Source organism: Notolabrus celidotus, chromosome 8 (assembly GCF_009762535.1).
Source record: "Notolabrus celidotus isolate fNotCel1 chromosome 8, fNotCel1.pri, whole genome shotgun sequence".
NCBI lineage: Eukaryota > Metazoa > Chordata > Actinopteri > Labriformes > Labridae > Notolabrus > Notolabrus celidotus.
In genome coordinates, this window is record NC_048279.1 from 20,751,963 (window position 1) to 20,770,116 (window position 18,154).

At 40.6% G+C, this 18,154-nt stretch overlaps 1 protein-coding gene across 17 annotated transcripts in view; it reads right to left on the bottom strand.

Annotated features, from left to right (window-relative positions):
* Positions 1-8,481: 8,481 nt before the first annotated feature.
* LOC117816796 (protocadherin alpha-C2-like) overlaps positions 8,482-18,154 on the bottom strand; it is a 95,980-nt gene continuing 86,307 nt past the window's right edge. For all 17 annotated transcript variants that reach the window (XM_034689133.1, XM_034689130.1, XM_034689137.1 and 14 more), the window contains one exon: positions 8,482-11,266. In XM_034689133.1, coding sequence (XP_034545024.1) covers positions 10,959-11,266 — 308 coding nt within the window. In that variant the 3' untranslated portion in view covers positions 8,482-10,958. The remainder of the gene's footprint in view (positions 11,267-18,154) is intronic.

Genomic DNA, 18,154 nt, shown 5'->3' on the forward strand with positions numbered 1-18,154 from the left:
ACAAGTTTTATTTATGGGTAACTCAACATGTGACATAATGATACATTTACATAAGGCAACACAGTGTAAAAAAGTTACATACCAGGTTGCATGTTTGAGTTTTAGAACTTATTTAAAGAGTATTAGTAAACAGATTAAACAAAAAGGGCCTAATGTGTATGTTGACTCTGCTAGGTATAGAGCAGGCTACTCAAGCTAGGGACGCTTCAGTTACTGTGCGCAACAAGAGTAACATAGCAACAAAAACAAACTCAAACGAACAAACATACCAGAACTTACCAGGAAAGATGTTGGAGTCCCAAAACCGTAGACACGACAACCATCAAACCATCACACTCTGCTTAATCATACTTTTTCGCTCCTCTCTAACTCACGGATTCGGGCTCTGTTGCTGTTTTCTTGTTTGCTTCCTTTCTCGTCGATGCGTAAAGGTGTAAACATGGTGGTACATAAGATTGTGGTTAGTTTATTGCTGCCCATGTCCTCTGCAACTGAGACTGTCTTTCTAATCCTTTCGACAATAACTTCCAGACTTTGACATATTGCATACAATCGACGACGTTGAGAGAGGCCGCTGGAGTTCGCGCGCGAAATTACCATACCAAACAGGTGTGTGAGCCAGGAGAGGACATTTAATGTGACGTACCGGAAATCAACTTCAGTGACTTCCGTCGACTCAGAAAAAAGGAATTAGAATATTTAAATTTAGCCTATCTATTTAAAAATGCTCATTAGCCAGGTGCTACGTTTACAAATGAGCTTTTAATAAAAATTTAAATATTGGAACTTAAATGCGGGCTATATTCAAAATTTAAATTAAACGTGCAAATTGCACTTAACCGTAATTAGCCTACTTCCGTCACCTGACATCATTTAAAATAAACTTTCAGTTTTATGTTTTTGTACCAAGACACAAAAATAATCAATACAAATTATTTTAGTTGTGCCATTTATGTTGGTTTAGTATGTAATTCATTCATAGACTGAATATTGAATATTGAAATAATATTTTTGACTATTTAATGTATTTATTTCAAAATGCCATGTTCATGCGTATGATTTCTATTCAAGATAGGCTATTGTGAAATCTAGTACCACTGAGGGTTCCGATTAAACATGTCCAACAACATATTGGGGCTGTTTGTTTAGATAGGCATATGTTCAACAACTTACCATTGTGAAGCAAAGCAACACACCTAGACTTTGATATGCAGGATTTTCCTTGTCCCATAAAGATCAAGAGATTTTAGAATCAGATAAGCTGATTTACTTCCTGGATATTTTCCTCCTGATATCGTTTTGAAAGGGTTTTGTAGGGCAACCTGCAGGTTAAATTAGGAAAGCGAAGCAGTGCCCTTCAAGGTGAATAAAAAATGCTATGCACCATTGTGTACCTTTCTGGTAAAGAAAACACAAAGCAGTTCGACACAGGTTGCACTTCAAGGTAGCTGGTCTCCACCTGCCTCTATTTGGTATACAAGTTCTGAGTGTTCTGTTTTTAAAGAGGTGATATAGTTATACGGAAAATAAGGTGTTTCTAAATGTAATTTTATTAAAACCAGAGTTTGTTAAAACATTTTTTTCCAGTGTCAAAAACATTTTTTTGTGAAGTGATCTTCTTTTACAGGATTGCTGTACTCTGCTTAAACTATCTCATAGTCAAGTTTGAAAAGAAGGTAATTAAACTGAATTTATCTGTTGCTCGGAATTACACGGAAAAAGAAAGCATTTAATATGTGGGGTTATCTTAATATTTTGCTCAAAGAAGTGTTGGGTTTTTTTTTTCAAATATTGTAATATTTCACAACTTGAGCTAGGCTTGTTTGCGCAGTGTTGCAATATACATATTTTTTCCATTGCCAGTGTGTGGGTCTTTGTAATGTATGTAATACCATGAATAAAAACAAGCAAGAACATAGCAGGGCATAACAACAGTACAATATATTTTAAATGTACGGTTGTTTGTTTTTCATATATATTAAAAAAAATTAAAAAATGAGCTGGAAGATGATTTAATTAGTCAAACCAAATTCATCTTTCAGGAAATTGATTTTATAGAGAACTAATCTAAAGCTTGACAATTTTTCAGCCAAAACAGATATTAACTTCTAAAATGAAAACTTGAGAACAAATTTAAATAATGTAAAATAAAATAAACATTGAATGTCAAACTGTACTTTGTTTCATTATGTTCCTGCTTTCCACCACTTCCTTGTGTTGGTGACTTCTCATGTTTGTAAAAATGGTGGAATAGGATAAATATAATTTTTATAAACAGCTTTAGTTAGTTTACCACTCTGACCAAATGTGCTGTAAGTCTTTGACCAGAAGATGGCGCCTTTTGCTTGGCACTCGTGGGACAAGCGAGGATGTCAATGAATGGAGAAAGCAATGTACTGCGATCATGTAGTAATTCGTCAGTAATGATTTGAAACATCGGCCTCAATGTTAACATTTTAGTAATGTCTGACACACGAATCCAGAAAACATCTACCTCAGTGTGTTGTTGGCTGTATTTAGTTGGAATTATTAAACGGCTCTGGCTGCGTCATGGAGGTACAAAATAGTGATGGACCTAAAAACAGAGCACAGCGATTGGCACAGTTGCCTCCAAATGACCTCTGCATTGTGACCGAAAGTTGTGTGTCTCATTTCACTGCAGGCATCACATTTGAAAATGGAAAGTGAAGACTGCAGTTTGTGCTGGCATCCTGAGTTAGACAGACAGATGGATAGGTAGATAAGTAATGCTAGACGTTTATACTGAGCAAGACAAAACATATTGTCTTATCTAATGCAATTTTAGGCTGTTGATGTTTTTGTCAACCTTATCTTGATATAGGAGTATATATATATATATCCTATGAGAGAGAGGGGGGGCAGAGAGAGAGAGAGAGAGAGAGAGAGAGAGAGAGGCAGCATTGAGTCAAAACACCATGACTTCTATTGTACTGCCTTTGAGATTTAGAAGGTCTAATGCCCTTCAGGCTTTAATATCATTTATTTGTTGGGCAGGTAAATTTGTGAATCATTGAATGATTTTTAAATTGCTCTGGACATAGCGCCCCTCCTACTCCCTTATTCAAAGTGTCAAGGTACTACACCTGACAACATGCTGCTTCCTGTTATAGCCATTTCAAAGTAAAGGTTTTGGGACTACGTAACATGAGGGGACTTTAATTTTGATTTTTCTTTTTTCGGAAATGAAATGTTTTTCTTTTAGGTAGCTTAACTGCGATTAGCGATGGCCTTCAGGTATTATATTATTTACATTTCTTCATCTTCTCCGAGTCACAGCTACAGTCATCGATCCTACACGTTTTGGACTTTAGAAAACCGCGTGTTAACACACTTTGAAGCAGGTAGAACTGTGGAAACAGATGAAAATCCCTGCAGAGCGAGCTGCAGAGCTCTGCTGCTGTTATCCTGCTCCCTGTCATACCTATGCGCCGTCCCACAGTATGGGAAGCACTGGCCTAGAGGGAGCTAAACCAACCAAAAAACAGACCGGTCTCAAAGACGTATTTGGGAGGCGGTGTCGAAGTGGGAAAGGAGTTAACCCTTTATGTGTCTCATGAAGAGATTTTTTTCCCCCTTTAACCTTAATATTGGTGGGGACATTTCAGCCATCGTTTGAGATTGTTAGGGACACGTCCCTACGCTCCATACACAATTATTCGCCACTGCCTGGACCACCCTGAGGCTATATCATTCGAACCAACACAGTGTTTGAGGCAATAAATGACAGATGTGTAATATACTGTGTCAAAAGCAGCAGTTGGATCTAAAAGCATTCAACTGGCAGAGTAGTTAATGAAAGATCATGAAAACTCAAAAGACAAAAAAAAGCACACTGTGCTGTGAAAAGCTTTAAAACCAAAATGGATAATCTCAACTATACAACACTCATCTAAAGGAGACTGCAGTTATTAGAGTACAGCTTTCTCAAATGATTTGTCCGAATCAATATTTTAATCAGACGTTCCACTAGTTTGATATAACCTGGTTCAAAGCATGATAATTATGATTATGATAATGAATTTTATATTTTACATTATGTCCAATAGTCTCCCACAGCAGGGACATTTACAGTGAGAATAGCAGCAAATAATCAACAGAGTAGATAGAAAAAGCATAAAAACGGCAACACACAGTTTACAGATAATCTAGATAAATCAAGTTAAGTAAAAAAAATGTTTTAGACAGTAGACAGAACAAGTTGGACATGTTTTTGCATATTGGAGGTATCACAGAAGCAAAGTTTTATACAAATTGCATATATTAGTGAGGTGGTTAGTATTGCCACTCCACAGCAGCCATTATCTTAGTTAATTTCTCATCCAGGACCTTTATATATGGAACTAGAATGTTCTTGCTTTTTTCACAGGCATTTAGACCATGCTTTTGAATTAACATAACATACTGGGAGGTGAACTTAAAAAAGCTCTGCAAGGCAACACTGTGCTATCGTGGTAGGACTGCGGCATTGTATCAAGGCTGTTCTTGGTTGAGGGGCCACATGGGCCCTCCGACGTAGAAATCTGTTATTCTGTTAACTTTTGCTTTAGAAGGTGGATCCTGATTTGGAATTTTCAAAATGTACTAGTAATTTAACAAACCTAAATCAGTTAGGCCTTAAAGGTTGCATAGTTGGTGCGGTGGTTAGCACTACCACCTTGCAGTACACTGGGTCGATTCCACATCCTCATTGTGGGCTTTCCCATCTTCCCTCAGATGGCCTACCTTTCTTCCTCTGAAATCTGAACCATCATTTTAAATAACCATAATTCTAGAAATTGGAAAAACAAATGTACCTTGAGGAAGGACAGGCAGGCCAGTGGTGTGAGGTCTACTGACTCCCAGAGAGATTGTCCAACGTTCAAATCCCTGACAGGGTCTTTCCCCATGTAGCTTGGATGACCTCCCATGGGGAGAACAAATATACCCAGAAAGGCAAGCACACCCAGGCAGTTCAATGATGTGTGGTTGGGACTGCCACCTTACAATGAGATGGTTCATGGTTCAAATCCAGTGTTGAGTGAGAGCACGGACAAGGATTGGAGCATGCATGAAGAGAGAAGGGGGAAAGAAGGGAAGAGGCAGAAAGAGGGGAAGCAGGAAAGAGAGAGTGAAGGGATAGAACAAAAAGAAAGACAATTTAGGGTAAGTACACATCTATCCCAGAGAGGGTAGGGGAGTAGATTTCCCAACCAGACAGATACATTGCTGTGTGAGCTGGCACAGCAATATTATGCCATAGTCAGAAATTGTTTGATTGATCCCCATTTTTTGAGGGTATAGTTATTTAAATATTTTAATAAGTCATCTGTGCAATGATGTGTAATTATGGAAATTGGCCTGTGGTGGTGCAGCCCAATGTGATATCTTTTCATGGGGTCAGGAATTCCTGTTAACACAGCTGGCTGTACACAACAAAAATGATTGTAATTGGCTTTTATTCAGGTTTACATTTTTATAAAGCTCAGCTTCTGTTCAAAATGTTTGATCTTCTCTTTGTCTGATGCTTGTGGAACAGTAGCGTACCTGAGTCCAGGTCAGAAGATTGCATAATCAAATCACATCAGGGTCAAGCAATGAAAGCTTATTTTATAGAACATAGCCATCCTAATTATGGTATGTTAAAGGTGCTTCCTTTATAAGAGATATTTGTCAACCTGAGGATGCTGTAAAATAGACAAATCATCATACATTTGCTCTCTAACACATCTGTGTGTTAATGAGACAAAACTCTGACTTAATTTTTGACTTTGCTGTGCAGGCGGTTGCTAATTCAACAATGCTGTGCACCACAAAAATGTACATTTATATATACCCTTATACAAGTAAATGTTTTCATACAGGGCAGCTTCTAGTTGAAATGTTTAATCTTTCCCATAATAGTAGTGCACCTTCCTCCAGATCACAGGAATCAGAGCCTGCCTAATCATGGTTAGTTCAAAAAAATTCTTGGTAAGATAAAGTTGTCAGCTCAATGATGCTGTGCAAAACACGAATAATCATTGTGACAGGCAGAAACAAATTTACCTCCTATTTCTCCACCTCCTGTCTGCTCCCTTTTTCATCAACCCCTTTACACTTTTTCTCAGACACACCTTGGCCTTACTGTATTGCCTGCAGTGCTATCATTGCCAGGCCAGAATTATGGTGCACATTAATCTCTCCATCTCCATCTTTACTGCTACCAAGCTACTCCATTTTCCTTCCTCAGCAGTGAGATGGGTTTGCTGAGTCACTGCAGCTGGCAAGACAACACCCACTAAAACGAATACATGCACACTTCAGTTGTAGCTTTATTTGGTTTGTGTTTTATCTGCTTAGTTATGGATATAAAGATATTTTCACACTGAAATAACATTTTAGTTGTTGTATGTCAACATCTGACCTTCTTCTCTTAATGTAGCATAAACATAGTTAGCATGCTCTGAACAACATGGTGACTTTCAACAATGTAGTTTTAACATGAATATGCTTACACTAATGTATATGCTGATGTTTAAAGTGGTTTGTGTTATTAGTCTTTGTGGACATTACAGCCTCTGACACGACTGAGCGCAGTGGCCCACTGCTCTGCTTGCCAGGCTGTGTTCACTCTGCCATAATATATATCCATATTCATTAGCCAGAGATTCACTGCTCTGCAGACCAAACACTGCAGGCTACTTGTCTGCATACTGAGCCAGTTTGCTTGTTTTTTAATTTGTTTGCACAACTTAAGTGTGCCAAAATCCAAAGTCGGACCAGGGCGTGTTCAGTGAATGCTCATGGGAATACATAACTGTACTCATTATGTGCGTGTGGGTGTTGTTTGTTGCCTGAATGTTGTTCTTTCATTGCTGTTCTAAACAGTAAAATGTCAGTAATAAGTTAAAGACACATTTTATACTGCACCATCAAACAGCAGACAGTCATTGCACATGACAGGACACACCCATATATACATACACACCATGACCCCATCCTCTGTACCCTCCTGCTAAGCATGTAAGGCAGTTGCCATAGTGACAATTCCCCAAATAACTGTAACCATAGAAACAAGTCATGTCAGTCTGCTGAAGATGGTGAAACAAGGAAGGGGATGCAGCATTTTTTACAAGAAAAGGAATGAACTCTTGAACCTCTTTCATCGCTTACTCCCTTCCTTGGATGCCTGGCGGTGAGAGTGAGATTCCATTGACTTTATATATTTCCAAGCAGCATCAGTATAAAAACACAGGAAGCCACAAACACTTCTATTAAACAATCAGCCATGCATAAGTGAGATTCTTTCTTGATTTTTTAAGACAAACAAACAAAAGAGAGGGATCTGTCCTAGTTACTTCAGTTCTCAATGACCCTTTAGAAAATATTGAGCTGGCTGCCAGAGTTGATGCCTGGATATGAGTATTGATTATCAGTGCTGCACTTATCTGGGCCAGCTGATGTGGCTCTATTGTGATCTTTTTCCCACTGGGATACAATATCCTTACTAATCCACTCTATCAAATCAAATTATGTCTGGAAGCTTCCTTCCACAAGGGACTGTTTGGACCAACTGTGACCATGGCTTTCAACAAGGTGAAATAAAACCTTGAAGGTCATTCAGCCCATGCCTCTCATCTGGGTGCTTGTCAGTACAAAGAGAGAGGAGGGATGTCAGCATGTGACAGAGGATAGGAAAACAGATGTAAAAAGATGTAGGCCTACTCTTTCTCCTGATCAGTTCTCACACCCTCATTTGGAGGGTTGCTTCGATCCTTTTGTCCCCTATCTTGAGAAGTGTCCACTGTAAAATGAGTACAGCTTTGGTACAGATTTCTAATGAAGGCGTTCATTACACATGGCTTTCATTGGTCAAAAATAATGTTAATCATCACAGTATTTGAATATTATAATTTAACTTTGCACTCAAAAAAATAGCATTTGTCATACAAACCTAAAAAAGCTATTAAAATTAAAATGATCATATTCTGCATTTCACTCATCTTAAGCTGTTAATCTGACAAAAGAAAATTACGACATGTTCACACACACGCATATGCACGCATGCACACGCACAAACACACACTGGTATTCCCAACACAATAAATCAACATTTATTTTTAAGAAAGAAAACTTTATTAGTGATTTATAAACAAAACACATTACCACTGTATCCATTTAGGTAAAATAAAAAAAAGTCAGAAAGTAAATGAAACAAATGAAATTCACTACTTCACTGTCACAGTTGATGAGCGGGTGTACAAAAAAAGGGTTTTACAACAGATCTGGGCTAGTCCATTTAGGACTGCACATTTCCACCATAGTTCACCACCACACATCGGGAAAGAATGACAGCATGAACGCTCACTAAACACAAGCATACAATACATATACATTTTTTTTACACTGGGATATTTTTTGTCATTTTCCTTTTTTTTCTAGAGTGAAAGGGAAGTGATAGCTCATCATAGGATCATACATTTTTCAGTTACAATATTACAGTGTTAGTTAGATCGTCATGTCAAAGCTGGACACAGAGTGTTTTTTTTTTTTTTCACTTTTTTTGCTTTGCTTGTTCTCAAAAGCAGAAATCATAGTTGACAAAAGAAAAATAATAAACTTGCGTTGAAAGGTATCACACTATAGCATTTACAAATATCTAAAGAGGTTTAGTGGATGCCATACAACATCTGTGGAGCGTGAAGATTGTAGTACATAGATGTTTGGCTGACAGAAGTACATAGAAATATCTCCTGTGCAAGTAATGAAGAAAAATGATGATACAAAAGAATAAAATCATAGCCATCTATCTATTTATATATATATTTCTCTATATAGTATGTGTTTCCTTAGAGCAGTACATGCAGCAGCCACTTAATGGAGTGACGTCATACAGAGCCGCAAAACTTTGGGGACGTGGCAACAAGTTACAGGCGGGAGGGGGGCACCAACAGAAGCAGGTCTTGAGGAACACCCCTTTCTCGAGACCTCCTGAGAGAGGATTGGTGGGATATAGCTGGAGGATGGGAATCCCTGTAGATGCCCGAATTTTTTAGCAGGTTTCAATTTCGTAATGTAGAGACAATCTATGAAAAGTCTACGCTACATTTACAGTGTACATAAAAGCTAAAGTATGACTGGATGATCCTATAAACAATCAATTTGGAGAACAACCTTCTTCTCTTGTACATGGAGGCGGAGGGCCAGCCCACGGCACCTGTCACCTCACTTTCTCCCGGTCCTCCATCCCTGTAATCGGCCTCATCCCACCTGGTCCCCTCTCATCTGTGGCTACAAACAGGAAATGAACAGCGTACTGTAGTACTTGCAAGTTAAAAGCACTGAACCGTTGTGCACTTAAAGAGACATCTGACAAGTGTTCGGAGCGTAGACCCCCCCAACCCCCCTGAGTGGGCTTTCCCTGGCCTCATCCACATTACTCCATGCTGTTCTCAGCACACCACAATGTTCAGAGCAGCAGGGTCTGCAGGGGGTCTGTGCAAGGGTTAGGTGTAGAGTCTGAGGGCAAATAGGGATGGGCATGAGAAGCAAAATGTAGTTAAAGCTATGAGGAAGAAAAGAAAAAAATGCCAGAGGATGCAATAGTGAATCTCCTGAAAGAGAGCAGATCAAGTCCACAAACTTCATCATCACATGAAGAGGCGGTCGGTGGGATGGGTGACGATGGGGGAAAAGGCAGTTTGGGAAAGGGAGGATGGCTCGTGGCAGCTTGGGGCAAGTACAAGCAGGTGAGCAGTTGTAAACTCAAAGTTATCAGGTAAGGACTGGTTGCTACCAAACATTCAAAGCAGAAAGCATCAGGCTTTTGCTGCGGCAGGGGGGAGAAGAGATGGTGTTAACAAAGTCTCGAGACTCTCCAAATATTCTTTTAGGTTTCATCAGAGTCCACTGATTGAAAGCCGAGTCACAAGCCAGCTCAGCTGGACTCTTCCCCTCGGTGATCCTCAGGAGAGTGTGAGGTATCCTCTCATCTCTCCATCTTTCTGGTGCTCTCTGCATTTTTCAGTCGGGCTTCTGGTTTGAGATGAAGCTCTTTGTGTCCTTGCAAATGCAGTGAGCAAATTCAGAGTGATTGCAAAGGATGCTGCTTCCATCCTGAGAGAGTTGATGTACACATGCGCATCACATCAGCGACTGTGCAGGGTAAAAAGCTTGCAGTGTTTAGATTGACAGAAGATGTGAGTTGTTTTTCCCTCCTTTTTTTATTTCTCTCCCTCCCTCTAGGTCCCAAGTGCTTTCCGTGTCTATTTTGTCATGGTAAGTTTGTGTATGTATGTTTGAATGTGTGAGCATGCGAGTGTGTATGTGGTTTCATTGAGATCTCAGGAAACACTGTCGGTTAATACCAGAGGAATCTGCAGCAGTGTCATGTAAGCCTTAGTTTGAGTGACTCTCTCCTGTGCTATTTACAAGTAGTGTGTGTGTCCAGCTCCAGATGACTTACATCTGTCTCAATCTTCTTTGTCGTACTTCTTTTCCTCGGCTGGCACAGAGCTTTTTGTTGTTCGAGTACAAAGTATTTGACTTCTCTCAGAGAGAAAGGTTTACACATCATAGTTGGGGAGGGGGTAAGACAGAGGTGCCAACGTGCCCGGTGGATAAAGGAAGAAAAAATTCTAGAAGAGGACAAAGAGTGGTCCTTTCTTATTGGAAAAGATGACTGACATGAGTTTACTCGGGTGTTTAGGCACATAGGGGCATGGAGCAAAAATCAATCATTTTATTGTTTATCAAGGCAAGATTATTAATTTACCTCAGTAGGGACTGAAGGTAAGATAAATCTTGGTAAGGCCAGTTTCATAACAGAATGAACTTTGGAATATCATCTGTGTATATAGGTAATACGATGAAATTTGTAAATCTAAAATAGCCTCCACATTTTTTGCCCAGTGGACTTTGGTTGGTACCTCTGTTTTAACGACACCCTTTACTTCTTTGCTATTTGACTTTCGTATCCTCTACTCGTCTCCGTCATCCTTCCCCTTGTCCTTTTTGTCCTTCTTCTCCTTCTTCTTCTTCTTCTTTTTCTTGGCCTCCTCCTTCTTTCCAAAGGTGATGAAATCGCTCTTGTCATCCTCTCCGCCCTGGTTCTGTCTGATGGATATTATGGCTGGGGAGCCAGGAATGATGAAGGCTTCTGGGGGAACCTCACCGGGTTTCAGGTGCTGTGGGGGTGCTCCAGGACCCCCGGGGCCATAGCGAAAATGCCAGCTGTTGCTGTCTACGCCAGCACCCATTGGAGGGGACACCTCTCCCCCTTCAGGATCTGAAAGAACATAGAAAGGCAGATGAGGGGTTACTATTTGCTTCAAACAGAAATGGTTATTGAAATGCACTGTGATTGAAACAAGATTTCCCAACATATGAAGTGCAGTTTGGGTTTCTCTCAGGTTGGCTATAATGGAGGGTTGAACCATTAACCAGGGAATAAATCAGCCATAAGAGAGGTTTATCCCACAATAGCATTGTATATGAAGAATCAGTATAATCCAGCATAAAAAAAACATGTACAAATCTGCAGTCCAGCTTAACATACATAAATGCTGCCCACTAGGTCAAGACGTTGACAGCATGTAGAGTTCACTGTCATCCACAGCAGACACTGTAAAAACCTAATCAGTCAATAATGAGTGGCTTCCCAAGAGGAACAGCCATGACATGCTATAAAAGGTTGGAGGTGGTGAAACTTAAATGGAAGGTTTCCAAGAGGAGACTGCTAAGTGGGCAATGAATCAAAGACTCCCTCCTGGCCAGAGGTAACATCCGTGGCACTGTGATGAAACATCAGCTCTTCATCATTATGTTAAAGGCTGAGAAAGGTAATACGGCAATGCTGTATGATTCTTTTTTAATCAATCAACTGTTTTTCTGTATTTTTTCCCACTATTTTTTTCTTGTCACTGATTTTGCATTTGCAAATATGTTACAAATGGAAACTGAGGGGTTGTATGTGTACTGTGTGTCTTTATTTCAACTATGTCTACCTGAAATATAAAACAAAACGAAACACAGCCAAAGATGCTGTCTCTTTGATTCTTCCTACTGCAATGACCTACTTGCCACTCTTGCCACTCTTGCCTCAAATATATTTGTTTTATTTCTCTGTCTCCTTTTCTGAGTTTTCTTTTTCCAAAGGGGTGATTTAACTGAGCATGGTGCCATCCAACCAGAAGGAACAGTGTCTGGAAGAAGAAGCCTGTCCTCATGTATACCCAGGGTAGAGAATACCAGCCTTCAGTCTAATCCAACCTCACCATCACCCCAACAGTCTCAAAATAAGTTTGGTTTGAGTTTTCTTTTTGCTGCATCTCTTGGACAAAATTAACTGCAATTCTGATTCTGATTGGTTTTTTTTTTAAACATACAAAAATAATTAGAATAAAAAGCAGTACTTGTTCTCTGACCCACTAAATACATAAATTCACATGTACATCACTGGGACAAAAGATGAGTCTCATATGTTGTAATGCATTTAAATTACAATGACTAATGAATTTTAAATACTAATACTGTCATAATTCACTAACACTGATATGTGTGAGAGGATAAAGTTCATAAGGTGACTGTTTCATAAATATTGTACAAAAACTGATTCTTCAATATATATTTCTGCTTTAAATTCAAATTTTACTTGCTCATCTTTCTTGTTTTCTCTTACATATTTTTCAATTTTAAATTACCAACCCCCAGTGGGAGCTGTTTGCGGAGTAAATCCATGACAAACACGATGTCTTCTGCTTGGCATACAAACCTGATCAGTCATAGAGGAACAAGCTGCTGTAAATCTCCTCCTTCTGCAGGGAAACTGTCCAACTTTGAGAGACAATGGCATTACATTTTCTTTTTTCCCTTGGATAGTTAAGGGTTCCAGGTTGTCTAATTTGAGAATAGCTCATTTTCTCTACGTTATAACTATGTCAATGTGTATAGGTTTGGATTATGGCTTGTTTTGTATTTGAGGATATTTGAAAATTTTACCCCAAACTAAGGTAATTATGGTGAGTTTTTTTATTCTTAAAATAATTTTATAGCCCAAGCAAACATTTCATACATTGAGGAAAAGCCTGCCAGAAATTTCAATAACGAAAAATAATTGTGCATTGCAACACAAGTCAGACATGTCATTTGCATATCATGGTTATTTCCCTCGCATATATTTATGTAACTGGACTGGGACTGACACACAGGAATTAAGTGGGTCATGTATTTGAAATTTTTCACATCACTATTCCCCCAAAAGCTCTCCCACTTCCACAGACTGCAACAACACAGCTGCGAGAGCCGCGGAGAGGAGACAGAAGTTGACAAAGAGACTGAGGAGATTAGGATGGGACAGACTAGATCCAGTCACTGCTTCCTCCACATGGAGACACAGAGACAGCCAGAGTCACATTCTTTTAAGAGGCAAGAGTCTTCCTCTAGTTGATAAGTCCTCATCTGACTTCCTGAACAGAAACATGACCCTGTTTCTGCAGACACAAAAGGTTTGCAGAAACAGGGAAAAAAGGAGCAAAAACTACTCCATAAAACTCCAGAATACCAGTGTAGTCGCTGGTGTATATGTTTAACAGCTTTCCCCCTCCTGCCTCCTAGAAATTACCTGTCTAACATTATGTGAAAACTTGATGAGACACCAGTGCCCACGTGCAAACTTACAGACATAAACAAACCAACACCCCAGAGAGTGATGACTCATGCTGAGAAAAACAGAGAGGGGTAAGTCAGGGCAGTGTAAATCTCTCGAAAGGGTCAATGTATCAGTCTGTATTTAAACAAAAAGACTAAACAAATCATGGCACACACTGCAGTCCTGCTGTGTTCAACTCAGCTGAAACAGAAAAGGTCATATCATAATCGTCCGCACTGCTTTGAGGGATTATTTTGTTTTCATATACATTTCTAAAACCGTATGCGACTATGGTATTTCACACAATAATAACCATATTGTTGTCTGCCTTTGATGCCAGCTATACTTCCTCTTATATTCAATCTCTTTCATATCTCACTGTTGCCTTTTTTCACTTTGTTCACCTCTCCTCTGCAACTCCTGCTTCACAATAACAGTAACAGTCCCACCCTAAAACTGGTCTCAACACAGCCATTGATTAACCTGGTTTGTTGACGGCTGTTGCAGAGCAAAACATTATCTCTGTTCTCCAACCTTCCTCTTCTTCTTATCCCCTGCCACCCTCCCTCTCTTTCCATTGCTCATTTCCCCTGACCTTTAAACTAATCTTGCATGAAACTCAGCCAGCTAACACCCGTCCCTCCCAGTTATTGACAAAAGTCTTTATCACGCCAATCAGTGTTTGTGCCAACATTAATGTGATTGGGTGTTAAACAGCTTGTCCATCAATGATAACTGCCGGGCACATTAGAGACGAGTGTGGTTTATTTGCTGCCTCAAACTTCATTACTCTCCGTATGTATCTGTGACTTAAGCAATTTTAAACCCTCTCTAGTCAATGTCATAAATCATCTTGCATTATAGATTGTGATTTCTTCCATATCTCCCCCCAAGTTCTGATCTTAGGAGTCTTCAGTCCTGCATCACTGCGTGCAACTGTCCCTTCGCTCCCCTGATCCGCCCGAGGTTATCACAGCCGCTCAAAATCACCAAAGCTCCATTTTGCCACGTCTACTTTATTCATCCCCTTGTCTTCCCTACCGTCGGCAAGTTGGGCAGAAGCGCAGTGGAGCGCAGTGCAGCGTTACATAAGGAGCTGAGAAGGAGGAGGAGGAGGAAGAAGAGGGGCCAGGATGTGTGAGGATGCAGATATGAAACACGATGCTCACCACCTTGAATGAGGGTGGGGGGAGGAAGAAAATTGATTAAAAAAAAGTGTCTGAAGGTGGGATTCTGTTTTACCCCCTCTATACTGCAGTGGTGGAGAAATCTGTGATTGTTATGATAGTCAGCTGGGACCACACCCATCTTCACAGAGCACCTGTTTCTGTTCGTGTGCTGTGCAGAGTGTGCTCCTTTGGGGGGGGAAAAAACCCTCATATATAGATAAGATATAGTCTTGCTCCTATTCTTGAATCTGTTTTCACTGAATTGCCTGTGGGTGAAGGAAGAACATGTTTTATGCCTGCATTAATTACCATGCAATCCCTATTTGCTAACAAAAAAATACATTTATTGAGAAAAAATGTGTTTATAAGGGCTGGTTGCTGGTTTTTAAGAGCAATTAAGCCTGTGCATATGCATGTTGGAGTGTACAATTTTGAGAGTGTGCCTTTTTGGGTTTCATGCCAGGTTGAGCACCTTGTTGCCTGCTCCCAGATGGATCATGTGGCAGATGGTGGACACAAGCATTCCCAAGTGACAGGGCTCAACACAATAAAAATAGACCAAATTTTGTTCAGTTAATTTGGGATCTTTGTCTCTCTATGTGTACTGATGTGAAGTATATGTGTACATGTTTGGATACTAAAAATGGAAGAAGTTGATTTATCCTCAGGTGACGAAGAAAAGGTAAAAGCTGGAAAGATATCCAAGAGAGCCAGAGAGCGCAGGCTGGGAACGGGAATACAGTGAAAATAAAAGGAGAGCAAACAACAGAAGTGAAGAACAGGAAACAGATGGGGTGGATGAGATTCAGAGGCAGAGACTGTGGCAGCTTTCAGGCTTTTCTACCTTGCCTTTCCGATTGTGCCAGGTCTCTTTTCCTATTAAACACACCCTAAAAAAAGATGCAGCACTCAGGTAACATACATAGCCTTCAATTAAATCAACTCCTTTTTTAAATCTTGTCTCAACCTACATCTTTGTTTTTTTTAATGTAACACTCAAACAAATCTGCAGAGTATCCTTATAGAAACTATGACAAGGATGCAGTTGAGGGAAATGGATGAGGTCATGTTCCAAGATGCAATAAAGTAAGTCATATAATAATGTGAAATGGCAATATTTTCTCCATTATTTTGCTACTCTTTCTCTCGCTATAGTCTGGCCTGTTGACCCCACCCATGAGTCTTTTTTACCTCGGCAGGTGTAATTCTGTTGATTACTGTTAAATCAAATAAATCTGTCCCTCTCTGCTGGCCTGTGGCTTCAGTGTGTATGTGTGTGCAATCCGAAGAGATAAGGAAAACAGTAAACCTGCATCCACCTCTGCAGTACACCACCGCCCCAGTAAATGTAGGTCACTCTCTCTCCCCCCCTCTTTCGCTCTCTTACTCACTGTTCTGCTCTCTCCTCGACTTTACACCTCTTACCTCCAACTGTCACTTTTCCAACACACCCCTCCCTCTCTTTATTTTGTCCACTCTCCTGTGCTTGGTTTTAGCTTTTGCTTAGGTATGTACATTTCTGTCAGCACTTGCTCTAATCTTGTCCTTCACCTGACGCCACAGTCGCCCCCCCCCCCCCCTCTTTCCCCCTCTTTCAGCACCTTTTGTACCCCACCATATGTTTGCACTCATGGCTAAATAACAGCCCCACCTCCCTCCCCGTCTCTCCCCTGCCAATATTAGGGGCCATGAATGGTTGCCGTGGAAACTACATCCTCCAGTGAGGCAGTAGGACATTGGTAGGAGTCATGGTGACAGTGCTTGTGCTGATGGAGAATAATGCTGCAAGCTCTCCCTCTCTCTCTGTCTAGTCTAACCACTCTCCCCTAGCAACAGCCGCCTCATGCAGCCTCCTCTCTCTTCCATTTGCCGACTTTGCTACAATCAATCAGATTTAGCCATTGTCACTCCCAAACAGTTTATGTCCACTGCTTCTGTCCCTCATTATCCACCTGATCCTTTTCTGCTTATTTTCTCGTTCCTTTCAAACCCCTTGTTTTGCAATCTGGCTGAGATTCAGCACATTTCTCTCCGAATCCCCGTGTGCCCTTGGTTTTGAGAAAATGCAGTGAAAAGGAGGAGAAAAAGACGAGGACCACAGAGGAAGTGGGAAACAGATAGGGAGAGAGAGAGCGTTCGACAGCAAGCAGAAACCCTGATTTCATTAATGTGGGTCTGTTAATCTGGGCGTGGGCTGTGCTCCATCTGTCACAGCAGGAGCGGCACACAAACGCAGGCAGCCAAAACACACTTATGGGGACATAGCCAAGCACACACACACACACACACACACACACACACACACACACACACACACAAACACGCACGCACGCACACACACACACACACACAAACACACACACACACACACACACACACACACACAAACACACACACACAAACACACACACACACACACACACAGAGGCACGTACACTGAAAAACATGAAATAAGATGCAATGACACACAAACTGAAAGCAACACGTAAATCCAAATGCTTGAAAAAATCGGAGAGGAAGAAACAGGGGCGTTGTCACTTTACCTCCGAGTCTTATGTCGAAGCACAAAATCAACTGAGGCACAACAGCACCCTTTAGATACAACAACAACAAACCAAACTCCCATATACTGCTGCTCCCCACCTCAGGACCACAGCCTGCCTAACAAACAGGACAATTTAGTTATAAATAGCACAGACTGTGAGTCATAGTGATGTGACAGGCCACATTGAATCAATATCTTGGTTTCTTTTTTTTTTTTTTACAAGACAAAAACAAACAGAACCAACGTAAAAGCAGAGCACTAATCTTTCCAAATCTTGTCCTCCAGACAGAAGCTTTAGATGTAAATGCTTTTCATATAATCTGACATTCTTACCCTGAAACTATCCTTAATCCAACCTCAAAATTGAACCTGGAGCTAATAAAGCCCTCAGCTAATATTTCCATTCTTATCCTGGCCAACAATGAGATGAAAAAGAGACAGACAGCCCTGGGGTGAAGCAAGATTAGCATGCACACAATGTTCATAGCTTAATTAGACCACCTTAAACCCACACCAGCTGATCTTGCTACCACTGACCCACCCTGAAGACGTCACTGCTGCCTGTTCTGTTTTCTATCTCTCCATCTATCTTTCTATCTTTCATGTTTTGAAGTGCCTCCAGGCTGTAAGTCCTCAGCCAAGGCAAGAAATCGATGGCGGAGCGGAGGAGGCAGTGTGCGCGCGTGTGGATAGGAAGGGACAGTAGTTAGTGTGTGGGCAGTTTGTCTGCCTGCCCAGCCCGCTGCCTCCTGTCTATAAAAGACCAACCAGGCCGTCTCTATGTTCTTAATTAAAACAAATCACCTCTTTATC